This window comes from Daphnia pulex, chromosome 9 (genome assembly GCF_021134715.1).
Source record: "Daphnia pulex isolate KAP4 chromosome 9, ASM2113471v1".
In the NCBI taxonomy this organism is placed as follows: Eukaryota; Metazoa; Arthropoda; class Branchiopoda; order Diplostraca; family Daphniidae; genus Daphnia; species Daphnia pulex.
Genome location: NC_060025.1, coordinates 7,784,491 through 7,810,193, shown reverse-complemented (window position 1 = coordinate 7,810,193; position 25,703 = coordinate 7,784,491). Strand labels below are relative to the sequence as shown.

Sequence of the window (25,703 nt, the reverse complement as noted above, 5' to 3'; positions counted from 1 at the left end):
TATTGAGGCCACTAATTACTACACCACAAGGCACCGTATTACTACACTGCAACATACGCTGCTCCAGCTTAATACACCGAGGCTCCCCAACACGACACCACCAAGGCAACGGAGTACTACACCACTATAGGGTAAATATTCTGTTACGTGGAGTTTAAATATGTCAACTAATAAATATACTAATCGTCTAGTCGTATGAAAGGAGATAAAAGGTGAAGTAATTCAGCAGCCGAGTGAGCATCTCCGTTACAGCAATAGGAACTGCCGTGCACTAGTTGTCATCAACTTCATTCTTCGTCGCGTTACAAGTGTTAAATAAAGGTAAAAATTTTATATAGAGTTGTGAATAAACTTGACTTTTTTTTTTATTTGTTAATATACCAGTACCGTAATTGAATATTAATGTTTGAATTTATTGTCTAGTTAACTAATAACTATGGCGTTGTACTAATCTTGGGTGTCGTATCGTTGATGGCTGGGTCGACCACTGGTGTACCGATGTCTCCCGGGCATGGCGGGTATCAAAGCACAACACTGCCGTGCCGTCTTACTATTTAGCATCAACTTCCGCTGCTCCAGCTTACTACATTGAGGCTCTAGAGTGCTACACCACCGAGGCTCCAAAGCATTACACCACAACTCATGTTGCCCCGAGCTACTACACTGAATGCCCGAAGTATTATTCTTCACCGAGCTACACTACCAAAGGATCGAGTACTACGTCGAGGCTCCCGAGTACTACATCACCAAGGCACCGGAGTACAAAAACGATCGAATACTACACAGAAGAAATCATGGGTAAAAATTTTGTTATCCATCTTGGAATTGTGAATATTTTTAAATAGTTAATATGCCAGCTAGTATTGCATGTTAATGTTCAAATTATTTATTATCTAGAAAATATGGCGTCGTGCTGCTGCGAGTGTTGTAACGTTGATGGCTGGATCGACCACTGGTGTGCCGATGTCTCCTGTGTATGGCGAGCATCAATAGCAACATACGCAACAACCGGATACTACACTAAGACCCCAAGTGCTACACCACCAAGGCTTCAGAGTATTACACCACAGTTTATGTTGGTGCGAGCCACTACGCAGAAGCTCCGAAGTATTTTTCTTCCCCGAGTTTCACCACGCCGCTTCATCTCTAAACGACAACGTCAACACCTTCTTATTATACGAAGGCCTCCAAGTACTACGCCACGAAGACTCCTGAGTAATAAACTTCAACCTATGATGCTCCAGCTAACTATAATAATGCTCCCATGTACCATTCTGTTCCCAGCCTCTATACCGAGAATCTAACTTGTTACACCACCGAAGTTCCCAAGTACTGCACTACAACCTACGTTGCCCCAGCGACTGGAGTGCTACACCACGCAGGCACTGGAATGCTACACCACGCAGGCACTGGAGTGCTACACCACGCAGGCACTGGAGTGCTACACCACGCAGGCACTGGAGTGCTACACCACGCAGGCACTGGAGTGCTTCACCACGCAGGCACTGAAGTGCTACACCACGCAGGCACTGGAGTGCTACACCACGCAGGCACTGGAGTGCTACACCACGCAGGCACTGGAGTGCTACACCACGCAGGCACTGGCATGGTAAACCGAAGCTCCAGTTTACTACACTACAACCTACGCTGATCTAAAGTACTCTAATGCTCCAAAGTACTACACCACCAAGGCATCATAGCATACACCACCTGCTACATCGAAGCTCCGAAATCAGTACTCTGCCTCGAGTTACCAAACCACTAAGGCAGCCGATAATATTACACTACGATCCTGCAATTTTCTACAAGGAATTACCCAAATACTAAAGCCGAAATTTCTACTTGAGGTTATTTCTATTTGTCGGTTATTTACATGGTCATGGCCACTGGGAATTAATTGTTGATCTTTAATGAAAAAATAAGTCTTAATGGGGATAAATCTTTTGTAAGACTTTTGCCAGCAACTTCAATCTCGTCAACATTGCGGCAGGTGTTTATTGGTGTTGGATTTCTTCAAGGCCCATATGCTGAGTTGTGAATTGTTTGTTCAATGTTTTAGAGGTGACTACTGTCTTAGTCACTCTGCATACGGACATGTTCTTGTGGTTCGACGATGATGTTTCAAGGGTAAGTTACGAAAGTAACTTGTAACTGACGATTTTTTCCAAATCTCATAAGTGATGATCAAGTGGCTAACGTTGTAAAAATGAAAGACTTTGCAGTTGAAAAAATTTATTGGGTAAAATTCCTAAACAAAACTTGGTATAATGTAAAATACAATGAACAAAAAACTTATGAATTATGTTATATTGTCCCACCTCCACCTACAATTCCACCACATTTTACAATCACATACAATACATACATACATACAATTAAGTTAACCCATTGGCTGCCACGCCATACAACCCGTAAGTTGCTCTCTACTACTCTACGCGCCACGTCTGATGGATCCATGACCAAGTGGGACTTGCCATTGCTGACAAGTCCGGGCTGACACGGTGACAGGAGAAGACCCATCACCGTATCGACAAGGGGGGAGAGGGGGTGCATTGCCTGAAACAGGCGCCTTGCGGCAAATTTTGGGCTTGGCGACTCTCCGAACCCGCGGCTTGTAAACCACGAGACCGAACAGCGCGGCCCGTGCTAAGGAGCTAGGGGAGAACAAAGGCGTGGCAGCCAACGGGTTAACTAACACTGGCACAAACATATTACCAACAACAAATGATGATCCGCGGTGACATTTTGGAGATACCAGCGGCGTTTTGGTGTCCATCTTCTCGAGGTTTCCTCTGCATTACCTGAATAAAGACACAACAATTCTTATTTAGTGACATGCCAATAAAAGTTACATAATACAGATAGAAACAAGTCAGGTTTTTAAGCTCAAAGATTTAAAGATACAATTTTTTAAACTTAAAATCAAGCTTGCAATATTGAGAAATGTAAACTGAACAAAGCTCACTTGCTAGTTTTTTGAAAAAATACCGGAAGTATACCGGAAGTAACCACAGCTCCTCTACCATTGAGCTGTCATCAAATTAAACCACATATTCGTGATCTCCATAAAATTTGGGGTCGATTAGGTGTTATTTAAACGAAATCCAAAATTTGGCCGAAATCGAGAATTTTCCTGAACTATAGTTCAGGAAAATTCTCGAAACCGGAAGTACGCGTACGTAAAAAAGATAACATGAACTTTACCACAAATTTGACGAGGATCACGAATATGTGGTTCTTATGCTCCTCGAATGAATATTTACTGAACTACTGACTGAAATGAGCAAACCGGAAGTAGAAAAAACAATCTCATTATCAAAAATCTAACAAGTGAGCTTTGTTGGAGGGATAGTTATCGTTAGTTTCCACTAAATAATTTCCACAAAACAGCTGCCGATAAATGTTTAGAGGTTTTCAAAGTAACTGAAACTGACTGTTTTGACAGCTGAAAAATTATCGAAAGCCATCTAGCGTTAGAAATAAGAAACGTCTACGTAACACACTACACTTCTTTTACGCGCAAGAAGGGCCTGATTTTGGAATTACTACACAGACAGAGAGTTTTACGCAATAGGATAACTAGTAAGTAATCTACGAAAATAAGTCAATTGTCCGGTACCTGGCCATAATCCCGTGGTGAGGGACTTCAGGTGTGTAACATTGGACGGCAGCGATCACTGAAGTGATCCAGAAACTCGCCAAGTCGCCAGTGAAGTAAAACCAATTGTGTTTAGAAGCAGTGAAGCTAGATGAGCGTGCGTCGCGAAGATAAGGATGGAGAAGAACGTTGATGGAAGTCCCTCTTCCGTCATGGACAAAGGTCAGCATTGGCACAAGAATCACTGTGCCAGGACCACACGATTCCATAAAGAAACTGACTGCTCTGTAAAATAAAATGTTTTACATTAATAAAAATATAACAAAGAAAAAAGCATATCAATCTTTACCTTATCTAAGAACCACACTGAAATGTTCATGATGAAAACACTGTAAAAATGGAACTCACTGCAACCAACAGCATTACTTCACATGTTGAGATAAATTTCCTGATGTTCAAGAAAGTGTCATGAAGTAATGCAGTAGCATGGTGATAGCAAGTTCACTTCACACTCTTCATGTCACTGAAACTCTAAGTGGAAATGGGACAAGGAAATTCTCTACGTTATTTACAAATTTACACAAATTTATCTATGAGAATTAAAACTGTACCTATCTCTTAGCTGGGTTGCCTTCTTAACAGAAGTAAAAATATCCACAACAACAAACATGCTGTTGCAGGGTACACCACCAAAATTGTGAGATTCATACCTATGTTACATGAAAATCTGAATTGTAATAGTCTGGTAGCAGTAATGGGGAAATACCTTATCTCTGCACATTTTTATTCCACTATATGTGTGCTTCAAACATGAGTTTTAGGCTTTTGACTGCATGAACATCTAATGGATGGAAATTGACTCAGCGCTAAGTCAACTTGGTGGAATGACTGACAGTATGCATCTAGAATTTGGAGAAATAAGTTGGTACAATATAAAAATAATGAAACTATGATAAACTTAAGATAAACCTACATAAGATACGAAGTTCAATTTGGTATTTGATATCACAGGAATATAAGTATTAATTAGCTACAATTTGTTTCGCCTTTTTCGCCTCGTTGCACGATGTAACAACAACAAAGGCGACACTAGCGACATCTAGTAATGCGTTTTGAATCCTAATTCCTAAGTAGGTAACTAGATGCTGCTAGTGTCGCGATTGTTGTTTTCGCATTGTGAAACGAGGCGAAATAGGCGAAACAAATTGTTTCTAATTTAAACTTATATTCTTGTGATTTCAAATACCAAATTGAACTTCGTATTATGTGTAGGTATATCTTGACCTAGTTTCCTTATTTTTATACTGTTTCAACTAATTTCTCCTAATTCTAGATGCATACTGTCAGTCATTCCAACAAGTCAACAAGACAACAAGTCCACTCAGTCAATTTCCATCCATTAGACCCTCATGTTGTCAAAAGCAAAAAACTCATGTTTGAAGCCCACATGTAGTGGAATACAAATGTGCCGAGATAAGGTATTTCCCCATTACTGCTTACTGACCATTATAATTCAGAGTTTCTTATAACATAGGTATCCTTGCTCTAAATCCATAGGATCTTTTCTGAATCTCGCAATTTTGGTGGCATACCATACAACAGCATGTTTGTTATTATGGATGTTCTTACTTCAGTTTAGAAGGCAACCCAGCTAAGAGATAGGTACAGTTTAATCTCTCATAAGTAGATTTATGTCTATTTGTAAATAACACAGAAAATTCCCTTGTCCGATTGCTATACTTAGAGTTTCAGATACATGAAGTGTGTGAAGTGAATAACCTGCCATGTGTATGCACATGTACCGGATCTGCTTGATGAAAGTCAAATGCCATACTAAATTCATCACCCATATGATAAAGGTAAGCATCAATACCACCTATCACCAAGCTATAAGTTACAATACTTCATGACACTTTCTTTAGCATCAGGAAATTTATCTCAACATGTGGAGTAATGCTGTTGGTTGCAGTGAATTCAATTTTTACGGTTTTTTCATCATGAACATTTCAGTGTGCTTCTTAGAAAAGGTAAAGATTGATATGCTTATTAACTGTTATATTTCCATTAATGTAATATATTTTATTTTTACAGAGCATGTAAGAAATCCTTAAGCCAATGCTGTTCATTGTCCATGACGAAAGAGGGACTTCTACCTACGTTCTGCTACATCCCTATCTTCCCGACGTACGCTCATCCAGCTTCACTGCTTCAGGTCTTCAGTGCTTCTTATGCTGCAAAACAACTTTTCTTGCTTCACTGGCGAGGCTGGATCACTTCATATGCTGTGAAAACCCCTTAAATCACTCACCACGGGATTATGGCCAGGTACCGGACAATTGACTTATTTTCGTAGATTACTTACTAGTTATCCTATTGCGTAAAACTCTCTGTCTGTGTAGTAATTCCAAAATCAGGCCCTTCTTGCGCGTAAAAGAAGTGTAGTGTGTTACGTAGACGTTTCTTATTTCTAACGCTAGATGGCTTTCGATAATTTTTCAGCTGTCAAAACAGTCAGTTTCAGTTACTTTGAAAACCTCTAAACATTTATCGGCAGCTGTTTTGTGGAAATTATTTAGTGGAAACTAACGATAACTATCCCTCCAACAAAGCTCACTTGTTAGATTTTTGATAATGAGATTGTTTTTTCTACTTCCGGTTTGCTCATTTCAGTCAGTAGTTCAGTAAATATTCATTCGAGGAGCATAAGAACCACATATTCGTGATCCTCGTCAAATTTGTGGTAAAGTTCATGTTATCTTTTTTACGTACGCGTACTTCCGGTTTCGAGAATTTTCCTGAACTATAGTTCAGGAAAATTCTCGATTTCGGCCAAATTTTGGATTTCGTTTAAATAACACCTAATCGACCCCAAATTTTATGGAGATCACGAATATGTGGTTTAATTTGATGACAGCTCAATGGTAGAGGAGCTGTGGTTACTTCCGGTATACTTCCGGTATTTTTTCAAAAAACTAGCAAGTGAGCTTTGTTCAGTTTACATTTCTCAATATTGCAAGCTTGATTTTAAGTTTAAAAAATTGTATCTTTAAATCTTTGAGCTTAAAAACCTGACTTGTTTCTATCTGTATTATGTAACTTTTATTGGCATGTCACTAAATAAGAATTGTTGTGTCTTTATTCAGGTAATGCAGAGGAAACCTCGAGAAGATGGACACCAAAACGCCGCTGGTATCTCCAAAATGTCACCGCGGATCATCATTTGTTGTTGGTAATATGTTTGTGCCAGTGTTAGTTAACCCGTTGGCTGCCACGCCTTTGTTCTCCCCTAGCTCCTTAGCACGGGCCGCGCTGTTCGGTCTCGTGGTTTACAAGCCGCGGGTTCGGAGAGTCGCCAAGCCCAAAATTTGCCGCAAGGCGCCTGTTTCAGGCAATGCACCCCCTCTCCCCCCTTGTCGATACGGTGATGGGTCTTCTCCTGTCACCGTGTCAGCCCGGACTTGTCAGCAATGGCAAGTCCCACTTGGTCATGGATCCATCAGACGTGGCGCGTAGAGTAGTAGAGAGCAACTTACGGGTTGTATGGCGTGGCAGCCAATGGGTTAACTTAATTGTATGTATGTATGTATTGTATGTGATTGTAAAATGTGGTGGAATTGTGGGTGGAGGTGGGACAATATAACATAATTCATAAGTTTTTTGTTCATTGTATTTTACATTATACCAAGTTTTGTTTAGGAATTTTACCCAATAAATTTTTTCAACTGCAAAGTCTTTCATTTTTACAACGTTAGCCACTTGATCATCACTTATGAGATTTGGAAAAAATCGTCAGTTACAAGTTACTTTCGTAACTTACCCTTGAAACATCATCGTCGAACCACAAGAACATGTCCGTATGCAGAGTGACTAAGACAGTAGTCACCTCTAAAACATTGAACAAACAATTCACAACTCAGCATATGGGCCTTGAAGAAATCCAACACCAATAAACACCTGCCGCAATGTTGACGAGATTGAAGTTGCTGGCAAAAGTCTTACAAAAGATTTATCCCCATTAAGACTTATTTTTTCATTAAAGATCAACAATTAATTCCCAGTGGCCATGACCATGTAAATAACCGACAAATAGAAATAACCTCAAGTAGAAATTTCGGCTTTAGTATTTGGGTAATTCCTTGTAGAAAATTGCAGGATCGTAGTGTAATATTATCGGCTGCCTTAGTGGTTTGGTAACTCGAGGCAGAGTACTGATTTCGGAGCTTCGATGTAGCAGGTGGTGTATGCTATGATGCCTTGGTGGTGTAGTACTTTGGAGCATTAGAGTACTTTAGATCAGCGTAGGTTGTAGTGTAGTAAACTGGAGCTTCGGTTTACCATGCCAGTGCCTGCGTGGTGTAGCACTCCAGTGCCTGCGTGGTGTAGCACTCCAGTGCCTGCGTGGTGTAGCACTCCAGTGCCTGCGTGGTGTAGCACTTCAGTGCCTGCGTGGTGAAGCACTCCAGTGCCTGCGTGGTGTAGCACTCCAGTGCCTGCGTGGTGTAGCATTCCAGTGCCTGCGTGGTGTAGCACTCCAGTCGCTGGGGCAACGTAGGTTGTAGTGCAGTACTTGGGAACTTCGGTGGTGTAACAAGTTAGATTCTCGGTATAGAGGCTGGGAACAGAATGGTACATGGGAGCATTATTATAGTTAGCTGGAGCATCATAGGTTGAAGTTTATTACTCAGGAGTCTTCGTGGCGTAGTACTTGGAGGCCTTCGTATAATAAGAAGGTGTTGACGTTGTCGTTTAGAGATGAAGCGGCGTGGTGAAACTCGGGGAAGAAAAATACTTCGGAGCTTCTGCGTAGTGGCTCGCACCAACATAAACTGTGGTGTAATACTCTGAAGCCTTGGTGGTGTAGCACTTGGGGTCTTAGTGTAGTATCCGGTTGTTGCGTATGTTGCTATTGATGCTCGCCATACACAGGAGACATCGGCACACCAGTGGTCGATCCAGCCATCAACGTTACAACACTCGCAGCAGCACGACGCCATATTTTCTAGATAATAAATAATTTGAACATTAACATGCAATACTAGCTGGCATATTAACTATTTAAAAATATTCACAATTCCAAGATGGATAACAAAATTTTTACCCATGATTTCTTCTGTGTAGTATTCGATCGTTTTTGTACTCCGGTGCCTTGGTGATGTAGTACTCGGGAGCCTCGACGTAGTACTCGATCCTTTGGTAGTGTAGCTCGGTGAAGAATAATACTTCGGGCATTCAGTGTAGTAGCTCGGGGCAACATGAGTTGTGGTGTAATGCTTTGGAGCCTCGGTGGTGTAGCACTCTAGAGCCTCAATGTAGTAAGCTGGAGCAGCGGAAGTTGATGCTAAATAGTAAGACGGCACGGCAGTGTTGTGCTTTGATACCCGCCATGCCCGGGAGACATCGGTACACCAGTGGTCGACCCAGCCATCAACGATACGACACCCAAGATTAGTACAACGCCATAGTTATTAGTTAACTAGACAATAAATTCAAACATTAATATTCAATTACGGTACTGGTATATTAACAAATAAAAAAAAAAGTCAAGTTTATTCACAACTCTATATAAAATTTTTACCTTTATTTAACACTTGTAACGCGACGAAGAATGAAGTTGATGACAACTAGTGCACGGCAGTTCCTATTGCTGTAACGGAGATGCTCACTCGGCTGCTGAATTACTTCACCTTTTATCTCCTTTCATACGACTAGACGATTAGTATATTTATTAGTTGACATATTTAAACTCCACGTAACAGAATATTTACCCTATAGTGGTGTAGTACTCCGTTGCCTTGGTGGTGTCGTGTTGGGGAGCCTCGGTGTATTAAGCTGGAGCAGCGTATGTTGCAGTGTAGTAATACGGTGCCTTGTGGTGTAGTAATTAGTGGCCTCAATATAGCATTCAGGCGCTTTGGTGTAGTATCTCGGGGCAACATAAGTTGTGGTGTAATACTGAGACTTGGCACTGCAGTGCTGTTATCGTGTCGGAGATAACCTCGGCTGATTTCTTTCACCTTTTCTTTCTTTAACAACTAGAGTAAATAATTTAGATATTTAACAATTAGAATATTTACACCTCCATGTAACAGAATATTTACCCATGATATGTAGTTGCGCGGTACTCCGGTGCCTTGGTGGTGTAGTACTTCGGAGCATCGGTGTAGTACTCGAACATCCAGTAGTGTAGCTCGAGGAAGATTAATACTTCGGGGCTTCGGTGTAGTAGCTCAGGGCAGCATAAGTTGTGGTATAATAATCTAGAGCCTTGGTGGCGTAGTACTTGGGGGCCTTGGTGTAGTTACTGATCGTGTCGTATGTTGTGTAGTAAAGTAGCGGCGTTGCGATTGTTATCAGGCATACCCAGGAGACATTCGTACACCATTGCTGAACCAGCCGTCAGCTATACAACACCCTAAGGCAGCATGACGCCATACGTAGTTTACTAGACAATTTACAATTTGAACATTAATATGAAATTATAGCAAGCATTTTAACAAATACAGTTGATTAACAACTCCATTATAACAATGGTTACCCATGATTTAAAACTAGCAATTCGAGGAAGAATGCAGTTGGTGACGAATGGCGCACTGCAGCTCTTGTATGAGATGCTCACTCGACTGATTTCTTTCGCCTTTTCTTTGTCCTTATATACAACTAGACAACAAATAAAATAATAAAAAAAATTAATACGCTAAAATTACCGGCATATTGACATAGATAAAATAACCTAGAAATTGATACATAATTCCATGTAACAACAGATAATTTACCCATGATTGCGAACTGTTGATAGCAGCTGAGAGCGGATGGCAACAAGTGCACTGCAGTTGTTGCCGTGTCCGGAGATGCTCACTCGACTGATCCCTGTCGACTTTTCTCTCGGCTTTTATACAACTTTTTCTCACTCCTCCTCTTAAGCCTTGCGGTTATTTTACCTTCTTGATGATAATGATACAAAACTTTCCGTTCTCACCCAACCTCTACACCACTGCATGACAAGTTTAACGTAATGATCTCCATGACCTTCGATTGAAATGCAAACTGGCCTTTTCTTCTGCAGGTGACGTTGCTGGGGATGGGTCTACAAAAACCAAAATCAAAATGAATTCCAAATGGCTGAGCCTTGCGGCCATTATACCTGCTTGATAATGTTGAAACACGTGTCGTTCTCACCCAGCCTCTAAACCACCGCACCACATGCCAGTTTTACGTAATGTTTCTCGTGACCTTCAAGCGTGACGCCACCAAAATTGCGAAGAATTCAGAAAAGATTCTATGGTTCATGAGAAAGAATATCTATGTTTTAGGAAAATCTGAATTGTAATGGTCTGGTAGCAGAAAGAATCGAAACATACCTTATTATCTCGATACATTTGTATTCCTCTATGTGTGGGCTTCAAGCATGAGTTTTAGGCTTTTGACAGCATGAGGATCTAATGGATGGAAATTGACTGAGCGCTACTAGTCAGCTTGTTGGAATGACTGACAGTATGCAATCAGGCAACATTGACTATTTAACCCAACTGTTCAACGCGGCATATACTGCACGGACACAAGCATAGGCAAATGACACATTTAAGTGTGATGTTGAACTGCAAGTCTGCACAAGCTCCATTTAAGAGCATCTCTCAACCGGAAAGGGACTGCAAAACCACTGTACACCAAACAGCAAAACCAAAAACAGCTCAAACATCAAACTGGTCATGAACTTCTGCATATCAAAAGAACATTAATGAACCAATAACACTTTGAAATGTGAAAAAATGGTACTGCTAATGAAATTTACTTAATTTAAAATTAATAATTAATTTGAATTGAAAAAGAAACCAGGGAAGAATTCTGTACATCACTTCCAATATGTTATAAAAACTTGGTAATATGGGTGTTTGGGTGGGAAATTCTGTTCTAGAAGAAAATAATTAAAAAAAAACTCAGTGGAAGCTGATTAACACTGTGGCTATCTTTGAACAGAAACAACTATTTGGAAGGAAGAAATATTACCCCTAATTTTCTACAATTTCATCTTATCTTAAACTCGTCAATTGAATACAAAATAAAAAAACAAAACAAACAAGACTTCCCAAGTTACAACAAATAACATTGATCAAATTACCGATTCAAGAAGTCTTCCTGTTGTGACAATAGGGATAACAACAGTTTGATAAACTGCATGCAGCAGCTGCAGCTCAACTTGACTCGATCACACCTTTCTCATCAGCTGGCTGCAACAAAACCACGTTGATGATACAACAGCCATGAAGCTCAGACTTTGTCATGTTCTCAATTTCTGCAACAGTTGAGCAAAGGGATCTCAACCTGAACATCAACTAATAAAAACTATTCCATTATTGCAGGTAAATTGATCAACAAAATTCCTTTACTAGCTCTGAAAGTCTGAAGTGTTTCAGCACGAGATGAGACGTCCGTATGGGTACAGCTAACAATGGCCGACATGTCGGCAAAATGGACAGCAGTTTCGACCCACGTCGTCACATTGATTGGCCAAGTGAAATTCCAACAAATCTAGCATTACCATTTCATGGCTGAAAATGTAGATCTACACCGCAATTCCATAACGAATAACAAACTTTCAGTCAGCGTTTCGGAAACAAATGGCAAATTTCGTCGGTTCGTCCTCACTAAGACACTCGCGTCACCTGGTGGCTGGAGCACAATCTATTTTATTAGCCACCTACCGACAGCCGAAAGATCACGATTACCACGTTTGACTGTACGGAACGGATGGATTTCTTTACGAAAACTCTGTTTCCGAAGCTTATCACGACTCACGAGAAATGAATAATCAGATAGCCTATTAGATACAAATATCTCAGGACTGTTTAAACATTGGCGTTTAGTAAAGAGGGGGGAGGTTTAGTCAGGTTTAGTTGCATGATTTCGACTGGCGACTGTACAAAGAAAGTGAACTTTGCGTCATTGACATTGATATTGAAATGAAATTTGTGACTCAGTTGAGATAGAATAAATTTAAGCTGTTTAGATGAGAAAATTTATTGAAACTAGTCAAAAGGAAAGTTGTTTGGAGTGGCACTACATATAGTATTCGACCTTGCAACACGCTCGTACTTCATTGTGCGAGCCTCAATAGAACTTGGGTTACCGAGTGAACGTAACGGTTCACGATCCTCAGGGGTTAACTGACACAAATCGGTGCTAGAGGGAAAATCGGATTTTTTAAAGTTGGAGAGTAAATGGAATTAATGTTGGAGAAGCTCGGGGTTGTATCTCAAAACCTTCCCATCATTCATGTACGGTGGAATGAGAACATTAATATCTGGTACTTGCACTTCAAATTTTAAAGCATTCCAAAAAGCATTTTGCTCTCGGATTACGTTATGAATTGCGGACATTGATACGACATTTAGTTGTTGGTTGGTTCCTTCCGGAGTCAACATGGAGATGGGATCTCCCAACAGAGCTTTGACGCAAATTTTGAGTCCACTTAATGAAGAACTGGGATCCTTGTTGTGTTTAAAAATAACAGCTAACCGACCTCCACATAACGATGTTAAGAGGTGAATGACTTGACCGAAACATTCGGATGAAACACCTCCTAAGTGATTTTTAACAAATGAGTTGGAAAGTTACGAATTCAAAAAAAAAATTGTAAAATATTTTCGGTACCTGATGGCGAATGATCAGCAGCCACGACAATTAACTGGGGTCCAAACTGATAGGCCACAGGCAACAGGATACGGAATAAAGCAGATAAAACATCCCCATCGCCACAACTTTGCTAAAGTTTTAAAGATGCGATAGAACATTTTTTTTGTTTTGACCTTTTACATTTTTTAAAGATTGAAACCTGCAAGCCAACGTTGACAGCTAATTTTGTTGTTTTAGCCCCAACGGATTCCGACCCACATGAGTCAAGAAAGGCAAACAACGACGCGTATAAAATACGAACATCTTCTTGGAAAAACTTTTGTATCTCGCGATCAGGATGAGTTCTCATGTCGATAAACATCACACTGCATGAAACAGATGATGATTAGTCGTCGAATTCCTAGTCAAACATTCTTTTGAAAGGAAACTTACTTTTGAAGGCTTCGGTCGTCGATGGCATACTTCAAAGAATCGACCACAATATGACAGGAGTTGTCGCCAATCGCGATACCACTTCGACATGTTCCATCAACGAGACTATCTATCAACTGAATACAAAAAATTTAAAAAGGGAAATTCTGAAATGAGCGTCAATCCGATCGTACATTCAAAAGAATTGCCGAGGTTGTTCTTCCTGCCCCAGTCTCAGTTCGGTCCTATCCAATATTTCAAATTTTTAAGAGTTCATCGTATGATTAAAAGAACAGTACTAACTGTTGGGAGCATGTGGCAGCGCTGAATGATTTCGGATAGTGACTCTATACATTCTGTCGAGTTTGCAACGAAGCCAACACGATACTGTTGGACGTCCAAACATGTACCTGATTTTTAAAAAATGAAGTGATTAGTTACGTTCAAAACCAAATATGAATAAATTGTTAACCAGCAATCAAAACATCCAGCTGAGCATCAAGCTCTGCAGCAACTTTCGGATCCTGCACAGGACAAATATCACGGGTTGGATATGTTTCTGGTTTTTCGTCACTGCCCAAAAATTCTATTTGCGGCCAGAATTGGTTCTCACGAATTTTCGTTGCATCCTTTATTTCTTGAACACTAAACACTTCAAGATGTTGAAGGCATTTCCAGTAACGGCGCAGGACGTACATGACACTCAAAATCGTGTTTTGGGCACTTTAAAAATGTTAATGTTGGTAAAATAAAGCCAATAGGAGAGAATCAGCACTTTCTATAACGAACCTTTTAGTGGGAGTGTCCAGATTGCTTAAGAGAGGTGGACAAGGGTCACCGAGCAAGGTCCGCAATGTTAGAGCAGCACCTTCAGACAAAGATTTCAAGCAGTATCCTCCCTAAAAGTAATTTTATTGAGATATGTTTGATTGCGTCCGTTACATTGATACTTACTTCAAGAACTACAGCTAGTCGACCATTTGCCAGACCCATAAGTGAATTCGTAAAATGGCTATAGCACGCCGGTGTTATTTCCATTTCACCCTGTATCAAGTAAGAAATAATACAGCATGGAATTATGTACACAAAATGAAATAGTTTGATTTCGACAGTACCTCTGGGCATCCAAGAGCAGCGTCGTAACCAGCGCTTACTATAATTAGTTCAGGATTAAACTGTGAAGGTAAATAATAAAGATTGCACCCAGAATTTAGCCTATCACGGAATAACGCGATTAAAAATTCCACACCTCATAAGCGATGGGTAAGAGGAGTTGATGAAATATCGCCATATAATCACTGTTGCCCATTTTAACCTCGTTCATTGGCACATTGATGTTATAGCCTAAGCCAGCACCACGGCCGATGTAGTGGTAATCAGATTCTCGCAAATGAGGCCAAAATGCTCCGTTTTGAAATCCGTGAATCGAAAAATACAAGACCCTGTGCACAAAGAAGGTGCGACACATAAGACATCACACACAAAATTTGAAACCAACATGATTGTAGCAGTTACCTTGGATCACCATAAAACATTTGCTGAGTAGCTTGTCCATGATGAATGTCCCAATCCACTATTAGTATCCTTTTTAGGCCACGATTATCAAGGGCATGTTGGGCAGCAATTGCGACGTTGTTGTAAAAACAGTATCCACAGTACTCACTTTTCATTGCGTGGTGACCAGGTGGTCTATATTTGGTAATTATTAGAATTTTATTAATTAGGCAATTAATCTGCTGTCAAAATATCTACAATTAGGCAAGACTTCTTCAAACATTTTATACATAGGCCTACCTAATAATTGCCATTCCATTTCTTATTTTCCCATCTAGTATGTTAGATACCAGCTCAACTGTTGATCCAGCAGCCAACAATGATAACTGATAGGTGCTCTAAACAATGAATTAAAAAAAAACAAACATGGATAAATATATGAATTTAGCGGGGGAAACATTTCAAAAGAATAAACCTTACCGGATGAATGTACAGAAAATCATACTTGGAACTTAGTTTTTCTAAGGCTTCTTCATCAGAAATGTTTTCTGTGTCCTTTAAGATGCTTATCATATCAGGTGTGTGCAGCTTCAGTAATTCTTCCTCCGTAGCTTCTCTTGGTTTGAGAGGAAGGCATCTTTGCAGAAGTTTTAGCTCCTCACATCTTTGTTTGTAAGCGCAAATAGATAAGAGAAAGTGAATGTTATTAATGTCAGTTGATGAAATGTAAAGCAACGTCAGAAAATAAAAAAATCAAGCATCATCATCTTGTTTTACATCATTTCAGTATTACCGTTTCAGTACATTAATAAATCTTTCGGGTTTTTCGTTGTATTTTAAATCCCACAAGCACTTGTGGTCAGCCATGCGCTGGTCGTAAACAACTCCTGTCGTCATTTTACATCAATTTTCAACAGGCACTATGTGAAACCCTATTTTAATAGAATGATGTTAAAACTTAGTACAGTAAATTTAAACAGTAAACTAATAAAATGATTATAAATGTCTGATATTAGTTAAATAGTTACTTCAAAAGTTCAACCGAAGACTGCAATTGAATCTCACAGTCTGTCAATTTACGTCTGCTCTTATTCTCCACCTGTTTTTTGTTTACATCGGGGTGGTAAAATGCGGAAAAGGAATGTGAGAAATGTAGGCCTAAACCTAAACTACGGATATCCATAAACACAACACACAAGCGGCAAATTTGAATCGCAATTCCCCACTTTTACCGTTTTACGTAGTGTAAGTTGTCGCCCTGTTTTTAGTTTCTTTCGCTCCACATGTTATAGAACTAGGACGACAATTTATTCTTAAGAGACCAACTTTTTCTTTAAATTCAGATTTCAAACGAATTTTAAAAAATACGCCTCTTTTATCAAAAAATGAATCCCATTGGTTGCTTATTCCCTAGCACACAGCTAAAAATATTCGTTGTTTATTTTTAGCTCTATACGTCGTTTAGACGTACAATTTTTGGAATCCTATGAAAAAAATTTGTGCTTGAATTTTATTACATTATTCCAATGCAACGTTGAACATTTTACGCAACACTGCTATTTATGTAACAGCATAAAAAAAGTCGACGTGGTCTGAAATTTTGGTTCATCTATTATTCTTTTTTTTTATCTGCCATTCACTTCACGACCGTAAATCATGGAGAACCATCAAACAAGACTCTTCCAAATTGTGAACTGGGATCTTTTCCCAGCAATAATCTGGTTCAATCTGGCATATTTAGTGGCCGATTTATCAACGGTTTGTTGCATTCTCATGGTCGGGGCCGGACTTTCCCAATTGACCCGCATCTACTACAACTCTCTTTCGGTAAGCAAAATTTTTTTGATTATAAATTACCTCGTCTCAAGTAAATATTGAATTTGGCCGCAGATCGAACCGAAAGAACGAGCTGTTGTAATCACCGGATGTGATTCCGGCTTCGGACATCAGTTGGCAGAGAAATTACACGCCATGAATTTCTACGTCTTTGCTTGTTGCTTGGATGAAACAAGTAAAGGATCTTTAAGTTTGAAAAGCAACGGTAAAAGGACCGGACGAATGCACGTCGTTCACATGGACGTGAATGTTCAAAAAGATGTCGACGAAGCTCGTGAATATGTGGAAAACAACCTTCCAATAATGGGTCTCTGGGGTATCGTTAACAATGCTGATCGATACGATGTGGGATTCTTGGAATGGCTCCCTGTTGAAACATACGAAACGGTAGGCTTGATTTCTAATTTTATTTATCACCTAATAATTTGTTGCTATTCTTAATTTTGATTAATATTTTGACAGCTCGCATCGGTCAATTTGTTTGGCGCAATACGCGTGACGAAAGCCTTTTTGCCGCTAGTCCGCCAGAACCAAGGAAGAATAATCAATGTGTCATCCATTTTGGGTCGTGTTGCGGCACCGTTCATGGGTGCCTATTGCATCACCAAGCACGGGCTTGAGGCTTTCTCGGATGTCCTTCGTCTCGAAATGAAACCCTTTAAAGTTCAGGTAAGCACGATTGAACCAGGTAATTACTTCTCATCGGCCAACAGCAATTCCTGCAAAGACGATTTGGTTCTGATGGCACGTCACATGTGGGACAAATTGGACGAGTCGCTTCAGAAAGACTATGAGAGAGACAGTTTAGAGAGACAAGTTCGGATCGGTGAAATTCTCCTCGATTTATCGGTAGATGATTTTTAAAATTTTACAAAAATCTTACCTATTCTAATTACGCCTTCTTTTTATGCTCCGCTAATCAGAAAAGAGATGGCAGTTTCGTTATTAACGCTATGACAGAAGCACTTTACAGAGAACATCCCAAAAACCGCTACTTGGAAACCTCGATGCTCGACAAACTTCTGACCGTGATGATTCAATATTTGCCCACTTCGTTTGTTGACCGTCTGCGACTAATCTTTCACGCACAGCTACTCACTATCAATCATTAATCTTCGCTTTGTCATTACACATAGCAATTTAATATCCCATAACAAGTTTTTGATTATCTTTTTTTCTGTTTGATTTGATTAAAAGTATTGCGCTTAAACAGTCCGCTAACACCAGTGCAATAAAATTGTCTAGCCTATTCGTAATGTGCAGTGTATATATAGAGGAGAATTCGGTGGAATTGGTTCATTGTAGGTTCGTTCTTCGTGGGTATAGACGGTACCACCTCTCGAGTATTAAGACAAAATTCAAGTGAAGAACATGCTACTTATTAGATTTTTAAAATGGCAGTTTGGACCAGCTATAATTTGTTTAAATGTAGCATTTTCAATAGCAGATAGATTTCCAATCTTGTGCGTTTTCATCGGCGGCGTTGGATTAACCCAAGTGGTCCTATTCTTCTACCAAACTGTCTCCGTAAAAATAAAATAGATAACTTGTTCCTGTGAGTTCATATTCATCAGAGATTTGTCTTTGCAATCTTTTGAATTTAATAGATCTCGCCTAAAGATCGAGCTGTCCTAATCACCGGCTGTGATTCCGGCTTTGGACATTTATTAGCTGAGAGATTGCATGCCATGAAGTTCACTGTGTTTGCCTGCTGCTTGACAAGTGAGACGAGCGATGTCGCCGTAGGTTTACGAAAGATTGGCATTCGCACTAGGCGTATGCATGTTATTCAAATGGACGTCACCAGCCAGAAAGATGTGGATAGAGCTCGCAAAATTGTGGAGGATCGCCTCCCGAAGAAGGGACTTTGGGGTATCGTTAACAATGCCAGTTGCTACAGATTGGGCTTTTTGGAATGGCTCCCCTTGGAAACCTACGAGTCGGTATATATTGCTATTGGTGTCGACATCACAGTTATGGTAAATTTCTCATTCCATTTTTCTTTATCAAGCTCTCATCGGTTAATGTATGCGGTGTCATCCGTGTGACGAAAGCTTTCTTGCCGTTAATCTGCAGGAGCCGCGGAAGAATAGTTAACGTCTCATCAATCTTGGGTCGAGTTGCAGACCCATTTTTAGGTGCCTACTGCATCAGCAAATTTGCGATGAAGGCTTTCTCGGACATTCTCCGCTTGGAGATCAATCCGCTCAAAGTGAAAGTCAGTTTAATTGAACCGGGTAACTTCATGTCAGCAGTGAACATAGTCGCAGGCAAAGATAGTTCAAATGCCAGGACCCGCCAAATGTGGAATCAGTTGCCCGATTCCGTTAAACAAGATTACGGGGAGGAGAGTTTATTAAGACAGACCCGTCTTTGGGAATCCTTTTTGAATTTGGCGGTAGGCCTATATCTCTTTATTTATTCATTTGTTCCCAATTGTCCAAGACTAATGTTGTTTGATCTAAAATTTTCTATTCAGGACAGAGATATCGGTTGTGTTATCAACGCCATGTCCGATGCCCTTTGCCGATTGTTTCCCAAGTACCGCTATTTCGAAGCTAATCTGTTCGATAGAACAATGGCCAGTTGCATTCAGTTCTTGCCTACCTTTCTTTCTAATCATCTGAGACTCTTTTTCCACACTCAATTACTCAAGTACATGTATGATTAATTTTGTCTGCGTGTACACTACTCAATGAACTAATTGGATACAATAATTATATAACCATATATAACTGCTGGTCTTTGTTGAGCAGGGTAAGAGTAACACAATATTCTTGGAGAGCGCTTATAAACTGGTATTTCCGACGTTCTTAAATTCGTTGAAACTACGAAAGAATCGTCTTGCAATCGTAATTTTAAAGGGGAAAAAACGTTGGATGATAAAGAGGGAGCTTTTTTTTTTTAAATCGTTTTTGAAACGCATGCAGAATATGTGTATAAAATAGCTAGTTAACTGTAAAATTTCGTTGGCAGTTGGCATTTTGCAATGGAAGACGTGCTTGGCACACCTCTTGCACACCCGATCGCAGCAAACAAAATGGGATATTTGAAAGTTCTAAAATGGCAATTTCTGCCAGCAATCATTTGTTTCAATCTCGCTTATTTAATTTCTTACGTTTTCCCACTCTGGTGTCTTGCTTTGGTCTTGACTGGATTCGCCCAAATGTTTTACGGCTACTACAATTCCATTTCCGTAAGTTTCTCATCGTCTTTTTATTGACCGCTTAACTTTTTAATTTTTAAAAACGATGGTTGTAGATCAAACCTAAAGGTCGAGCTGTTCTCATCACCGGATGTGACTCGGGCTTCGGCCATCAACTGGCCGAAAAATTGCACTCCATGGACTTCACCGTCTTTGCCTGTTGTTTGAACGAGAAGAGCTACGGAGCTCTGGGTCTGCAAAGCATTGGTAATGAGACTGGACGACTGCACGTAATCGAAATGGACGTCACTAACCAAGAAGATGTCGATCGAGCTCGCGCATACGTGGAAAGGCATTTGCCCAAGTTGGGCCTGTGGGGTGTGGTCAACAATGCGGGTCGCTACATAGTTGGATTTTTAGAATGGCTTCCCATAGAAGATTACAAAGCGGTACCTATTTAGTTCCCCAAAATTTAACTATGACTCTCTTCGTCTAAATTTTTCTGTTAACCCACAGGTCGCCTCCGTCAACTTGTTTGGCACAATCCGTGTGACAAAAGCATTCTTGCCACTCATCCGCAAGAGCCAAGGGCGCATAGTGAACGTCTCCTCCGTTCTGGGCCGGGTTGCCGATCCGTTCCTGGGTGCTTACAGTATCACCAAATTTGCACTGGAAGCATTCTCGGACATTCTTCGTTTCGAGATGATCCCGTTTAAAGTTAAAGTCAGTATGATTGAGCCTGGAAATTTCTTGGCCGCCACCAATGTCATCTCCGGAAAAGAAGGCTTGAATGCCATGGCCAATGAAACGTGGGATCGACTGGACGAGTCGGTTAAAAAGGACTACGGAAAAACGAATTTCGATAGACAGCTTCGGATTGGTGAAATACTTATGAAGTTTTCGGTAAGAATATCCTCGTAACTTGATCAAAAAATGAAAATGTTTCTTCTATTTTGAATTTACGATATTGTTATAGGAGAGGGACAGCGGCTCGGTAATAACTGCCATGACGGACGCCCTTTACCGAGAACATCCGAAGAACCGCTATTTGGAAGCTACTCTCTTGGACAAATTTATGACCTATTCCATTCAGTTTTTGCCCACCACTTTGACTGACCGTTTGAGACTCTCATTCCAGTCACAGTTAATTAACCTGTACCGCTAAATCCCGACTCGTTTATGTTTCGATCCGTTTTACCGTTTGGTAATTTCCCGTTTTAATGTTTATGATGAAATCTGGCTAGAAAGAAAAAAAAAATATCTTACAGCATAGGCTCAAATAAAAATGTGATACTATTTACTCTGCTACTTGTTCTCATTTAATGTTAATTTAAGTTGAAACGAAAAAATCAAATGTCGAGTAAATTAGGCAGTAAAAAATTGAATTACCATGCTGCGGAGTGTGACTAACGCATTGCAAATAAATTTCTGAATTTCAGTTTAAATTTCTGCCATTTCGCATAATATCCCATGGGTTCTTAAAATAATGTTTCGCAAAAATAAAAACATTTTGGAGATGCAGGGTATCGATCCCCGTACTTCTCGCATGCTAAGCGAGCGCTCTACCATCTGAGCTACATCCCCTGGTACAATCGGTATCTATTTCGAAAGTGATACAAAGCCACTGATAAAATCCAGAACGCGCAAAAGTCAACAAGCGATAAGGGACATTTTGGACAAGCAGAAACGAGGCGGTGCCAGTGTGGCAGCAGGTCCCTCTTTGGCTTCAAGTGTTAACAGATAAAATATCTTTGAATTTGATGAGTGAACCACAGACAAAGTTGTGAGGTAGTACAAAACAAGCCTGATCTGTGCAGTAGTTTTACAAATGAGTTATTTAACGAATTAACGGCAAGAGAGTTCACAGTCAATCGCATAGCTCAGGAATAATCGTACATACTACTTACTCGATTGAACTCGATCGTACTCCGTAACGACCAACGCCACCAAATAGTCAAAAAGCAAGAATGTAGACAAATTTTCCTACCTTCAAGCCTGGGAAATGCGGCCAGGCATCCACAAGTGCTTCATCCGCTGAAAAATTTAATCCACCAGGCAGGATAGGAAAAAATGACTTCAGACTCGTGATGGGTGTACACGAGGACAAAGTGGGGATTTAAAGAAAGGGGGAGAACAGCTCCTTAACTCGACTGACATCGGTAGGTTCTCCAATCAAGAGGGGTGCTGTTTATCTAAATAAAAAGTAAAAAATTGGTTTACGACATGGTTTAAGAAGAATATTTACAGAAACAACAAGTAAAGGAAAGTAAGAATGAAGACAGTTGATAAGCCCTAATTGTTAATAAATGGGAGAATTTAAGGTGTCCAATTGTCCATGCACATTTAAGCGAGTCATGTAACACTGATACATCTATCAGGTCACAGGTTAATAAAAGTTACGAAAAATGGCTAATCATCAATCATTACCTAAGAGATGAAACTGAGATTGTTGGTGATGACAGGACAATACCAACACAAGCAAAACTGGCAGAACTTGTGATAATCATGGCTGGCTCTGGCCTGAAATCTGAACAAAGAAAAAAGTTACATAGTGCAAACAAACTGCAATGCATCGACAGAACATGATAAAAAATAACCAGGAACTCACATTTCACACATAAACAGGTTCAACTATTCTATTTAAGCTCCCATAATCATTCTGTTCGTATTTTTAGTTTTTTACCTGCTATAGACAGCATGGAGTGCGTATTAAGCGATTCTAGAAATAGACGCGACTAGAGTTGACACGACGACCACATTTTCGTAATTTTATTTGTTCTGCTTTTTCGTGCAGCCACGTACGTTTCCAAAGAAGTTTTCGTTCAGTTTTCTTTGCAATCTTAAACTTTGTCTCTTTTTCAAACTTGTAAACGAAACATAGCAGAGTTAGCAGACGACACTAATTTTCTAATTAGCTGTAAAATATCGATAGAAATTTTAAAAATCGAACCTCCCCCCTAAATCGAAATCCAAATTGCGCAAAAACAATAAAAGCTCTCATCAACATCAAGTTTCACTGAGCACTTCCACAACCAAGATTATAGTAAAATTTGCACGAAACCTCGCAGATAATCACTTTTAGATCGAAACCGTCACAATAAGACCCTCCAACACCCACTTGGAAGTCATCAAGAGGAATAAATGCTATAACTACCTAAAGCCAACGGCACCGCAAATTTTTTCGCAAACTCAAGGCAACAAGTCAATTAAGCACTACAAAAATGGGAAATGGGGCCAACATGAACATTGAGGTAGTTGGGTGAATTTTAGAAATCTTACGATCGTGACTAAAATAACATCATCCTAATTGAGCCAACGCAGTGCGTATAGCACTTGCGCAAAATTTTCTCGGTTTGACTAATTCTTACATAACGGACGCGTTTTCTAACCAAATTTATCGCTATTTTCTCTTTTTAAAAAACTCTCTCCTATTTCTTTTGACACGGTTACCGACGAAATACCCTGCGGTGAGTGAGCCCACATGCCTAAGGTCCAGACTCTCAGACTGTGTTGCTTTTACTCCCACTACGCGTGCAACTTCGAATAAGTAAGCATCATGCAAAAACATATTCAAGTGAAATTTCGCTAGTGAACGAGGGGGACTTCCCCACTGAAGTGCTACCAAAAAATGATCGCTAAAAAAGTGGAAGAATTCATCCTGGAAACGATTCTGGATCAAAACTGGCCATTGTTGCTGTCGTTTATATGTTTTAATCTAGCTTATGCAATAGCCAAGTTCCCACTGTGCTCTTTTCTCTTGTCCATCGCCGGATTCGCTTTCTTGATTTCAGTCTACTTTGGAATTCTCTCGGTAAGCACTTGAAATATTGACCCAATTATTGTGACATAATTGTTCTACTAATTTCCACTCATTTACCATTGAAAATGTGTGACACAAGATAGCGGTTTTATTTAAATCAATGAAAAAATAAGAAGCAGATTTTGAGTTGACTGTACTATAAAGAATCTGTTCCTGATCTAATGCCAACCAGTTTCGTGAAAGCAAGCAGCGTTTTTGCTGTGTTATTGTCGTACATTTTCTAAATTATGACGACACATTCTTGCGAATTCGCTATATGCATCTGGCAACTACGTATAGTATAGCAATGAGCAAATCTCAAGTTTCTTTTTATTTTCTCCATTTCCTTATAAGCAATTTAACGGACTGATTGTATTAATTTCAGATTGTATCTACTGGACGTGCTGTTTTGATCACCGGGTGTGATTCGGGATTTGGAAACGAGCTGGCGAAGAAATTAAATGCAATAGGGTTCACCGTCTTTGCGGGTTGTTTGGACGAGAAGAGCAATGGAGCCATCGAACTAAACAGAACTGGCGATGAAACGGGACAACGGCTTCATGTCATTCAAATGAACGTCACCAAACAGGAAGAGGTGGACAAAGCTCTCGACTATGTGGAGAAACATCTTCCGGAGAATGGACTCTGGGGTGTCGTTAATAATGCTGGACAATACGGCAGTCCAGGTTGTTTCGAATGGATTCCAACGCATGTTCTCGAGAAGGTAAAATTAAAAATAGATGGAAGAATTATTTCTAGATTTTTAATTTGATTTGATTTGATCAGGAAATGTCGGTTAATTTGTTTGGCGTTATCCGCGTGACCAACGCTTTCCTGCCACTAGTCCGTAGGAGCCAAGGAAGGATCGTGAATGTTTCCTCAATCATGGACCGCATGACATCTCCGTTTTCTGGTTGTTATACTATTACAAAAGGCGCCATTGAATCTTATTCGGCCATTCTTCGACTGGAAATGAAACGTTTCAACGTCCAAGTCGTCGTGATTGAACCGGGTAACTTCATGGCGGCCACGAATATTAATAAAAGCAACGCTGGTGAAGATACTTGCCAATCACGTCGCTTGTGGGATCAATTGGACGAGAAAATCAAAAACGATTACGGAGAGGAATGTTTCCAACAAGTAATTTCCATCAATCGGAAGCTGGCAGAAATTTCGGTAAGTGTTTAACAATTACATGCATGAATATGATTAATTATTTGTTTATTGAACATATGACAGACCGGAGAACCCCATACTGTTGTTGATGCCATGGTGAACGCAGTTTCCCGACTCTATCCAAAGAACCGATATTTCGTAGCCAACATGTCAGATAAAATAATGGCTTATGGAATGCAGTTTTTGCCACTCTGGATTAGCGATCGTCTGTTGTTGGCCATTATAGATAATCCCGTTCTATTCGATAGTATGCAATATTTCAAATATGCCGTTTTGATTCCTTTTTCCGCCACTTTACTTTGGTTAGGTGCAATGATTTGTATGTAACGTTTAATAAATAAGAATGGACAGCACAATTTCATTTTGCCCTCGAGTATAATATCGCCATTTGTTTTAACGCGCTTTCTTGTGGCGCTAACGACTATACTTATCCGCAAGAATCCCCAATGATATGGCCAGAAGCATATAGCCTTAATGCATATCACTTATATACAACCGAATTCTTTCTTCCACTTTCTCTCTGTCAGTACTACTCAGCAGCAACTATACTACTTCTGTTGTGTAAAGACAAATTCAGAATATTAAATTAATTCACTTGGAAATCTTGTTGAAAG

The 25,703-nt window shown here is 39.9% G+C and overlaps 5 protein-coding genes and 2 long non-coding RNA genes across 10 annotated transcripts; 5 read left to right on the top strand and 2 right to left on the bottom strand.

Moving 5' to 3' along the window:
- The first annotated feature begins 5,017 nt into the window (after positions 1–5,017).
- On the top strand, positions 5,018–5,574 carry LOC124202477. The gene is made up of 4 exons (XR_006878176.1): positions 5,018–5,076; positions 5,156–5,260; positions 5,343–5,457; positions 5,521–5,574. It is a non-coding gene; the product is annotated as an uncharacterized LOC124202477 (long non-coding RNA).
- Positions 5,575–7,696: 2,122 nt separating this feature from the next.
- On the bottom strand, positions 7,697–11,319 carry LOC124202481. 3 transcript variants are annotated; one of them, XR_006878180.1, is made up of 10 exons: positions 10,957–11,319; positions 10,740–10,897; positions 10,372–10,682; positions 10,134–10,255; positions 9,697–10,040; positions 9,364–9,630; positions 9,174–9,303; positions 8,697–9,071; positions 8,280–8,597; positions 7,697–8,210 (listed from the first exon to the last, which is right to left on the bottom strand). It is a non-coding gene; the product is annotated as an uncharacterized LOC124202481 (long non-coding RNA). The 3 variants fall into 3 exon arrangements; XR_006878179.1 differs by having other exon boundaries at positions 10,740–10,874; XR_006878181.1 differs by having other exon boundaries at positions 9,721–10,040; positions 10,740–10,874.
- A 1,260-nt stretch (positions 11,320–12,579) lies between these two features.
- Positions 12,580–23,442, bottom strand: LOC124202898 (histone deacetylase 6-like). 2 transcript variants are annotated; one of them, XM_046599404.1, is made up of 18 exons: positions 22,798–23,442; positions 22,542–22,641; positions 22,102–22,306; positions 15,927–16,065; positions 15,614–15,797; positions 15,434–15,531; positions 15,155–15,328; positions 14,889–15,081; positions 14,755–14,814; positions 14,594–14,683; positions 14,429–14,538; positions 14,112–14,362; positions 13,943–14,049; positions 13,834–13,884; positions 13,661–13,776; positions 13,428–13,593; positions 13,247–13,358; positions 12,580–13,175 (listed from the first exon to the last, which is right to left on the bottom strand). In XM_046599404.1, exons 4-18 carry the CDS (start codon positions 16,028–16,030, stop codon positions 12,820–12,822), a joined length of 2,172 nt encoding a protein of 723 aa, XP_046455360.1. In that variant the 5' UTR covers positions 16,031–16,065; positions 22,102–22,306; positions 22,542–22,641; positions 22,798–23,442; the 3' UTR covers positions 12,580–12,819. The 2 variants fall into 2 exon arrangements, with proteins under 2 accessions (XP_046455360.1, XP_046455359.1); XM_046599403.1 differs by lacking the exons at positions 22,102–22,306; positions 22,542–22,641; positions 22,798–23,442 and adding an exon at positions 16,162–16,269.
- LOC124202902 (D-beta-hydroxybutyrate dehydrogenase, mitochondrial-like) lies at positions 16,771–18,192 on the top strand. Its single transcript, XM_046599407.1, has 4 exons — positions 16,771–16,960; positions 17,024–17,356; positions 17,432–17,818; positions 17,893–18,192. The coding sequence occupies exons 1-4, from the start codon at positions 16,790–16,792 to the stop codon at positions 18,079–18,081; spliced, it is 1,080 nt and encodes a 359-aa protein (XP_046455363.1). The 5' UTR covers positions 16,771–16,789; the 3' UTR covers positions 18,082–18,192.
- Positions 18,300–19,645, top strand: LOC124202903 (D-beta-hydroxybutyrate dehydrogenase, mitochondrial-like). Its single transcript, XM_046599408.1, has 4 exons — positions 18,300–18,496; positions 18,577–18,912; positions 18,981–19,367; positions 19,449–19,645. Exons 1-4 carry the CDS (start codon positions 18,341–18,343, stop codon positions 19,638–19,640), a joined length of 1,071 nt encoding a protein of 356 aa, XP_046455364.1. The 5' UTR covers positions 18,300–18,340; the 3' UTR covers positions 19,641–19,645.
- LOC124202905 (D-beta-hydroxybutyrate dehydrogenase, mitochondrial-like) lies at positions 19,901–21,408 on the top strand. Its single transcript, XM_046599411.1, has 4 exons — positions 19,901–20,165; positions 20,231–20,563; positions 20,631–21,017; positions 21,091–21,408. Exons 1-4 carry the CDS (start codon positions 19,959–19,961, stop codon positions 21,277–21,279), a joined length of 1,116 nt encoding a protein of 371 aa, XP_046455367.1. The 5' UTR covers positions 19,901–19,958; the 3' UTR covers positions 21,280–21,408.
- Positions 23,388–25,691, top strand: LOC124202901 (D-beta-hydroxybutyrate dehydrogenase, mitochondrial-like). Its single transcript, XM_046599406.1, has 4 exons — positions 23,388–23,925; positions 24,299–24,637; positions 24,700–25,089; positions 25,153–25,691. The coding sequence occupies exons 1-4, from the start codon at positions 23,743–23,745 to the stop codon at positions 25,414–25,416; spliced, it is 1,176 nt and encodes a 391-aa protein (XP_046455362.1). The 5' UTR covers positions 23,388–23,742; the 3' UTR covers positions 25,417–25,691.
- The last annotated feature ends 12 nt before the right edge of the window (positions 25,692–25,703 follow it).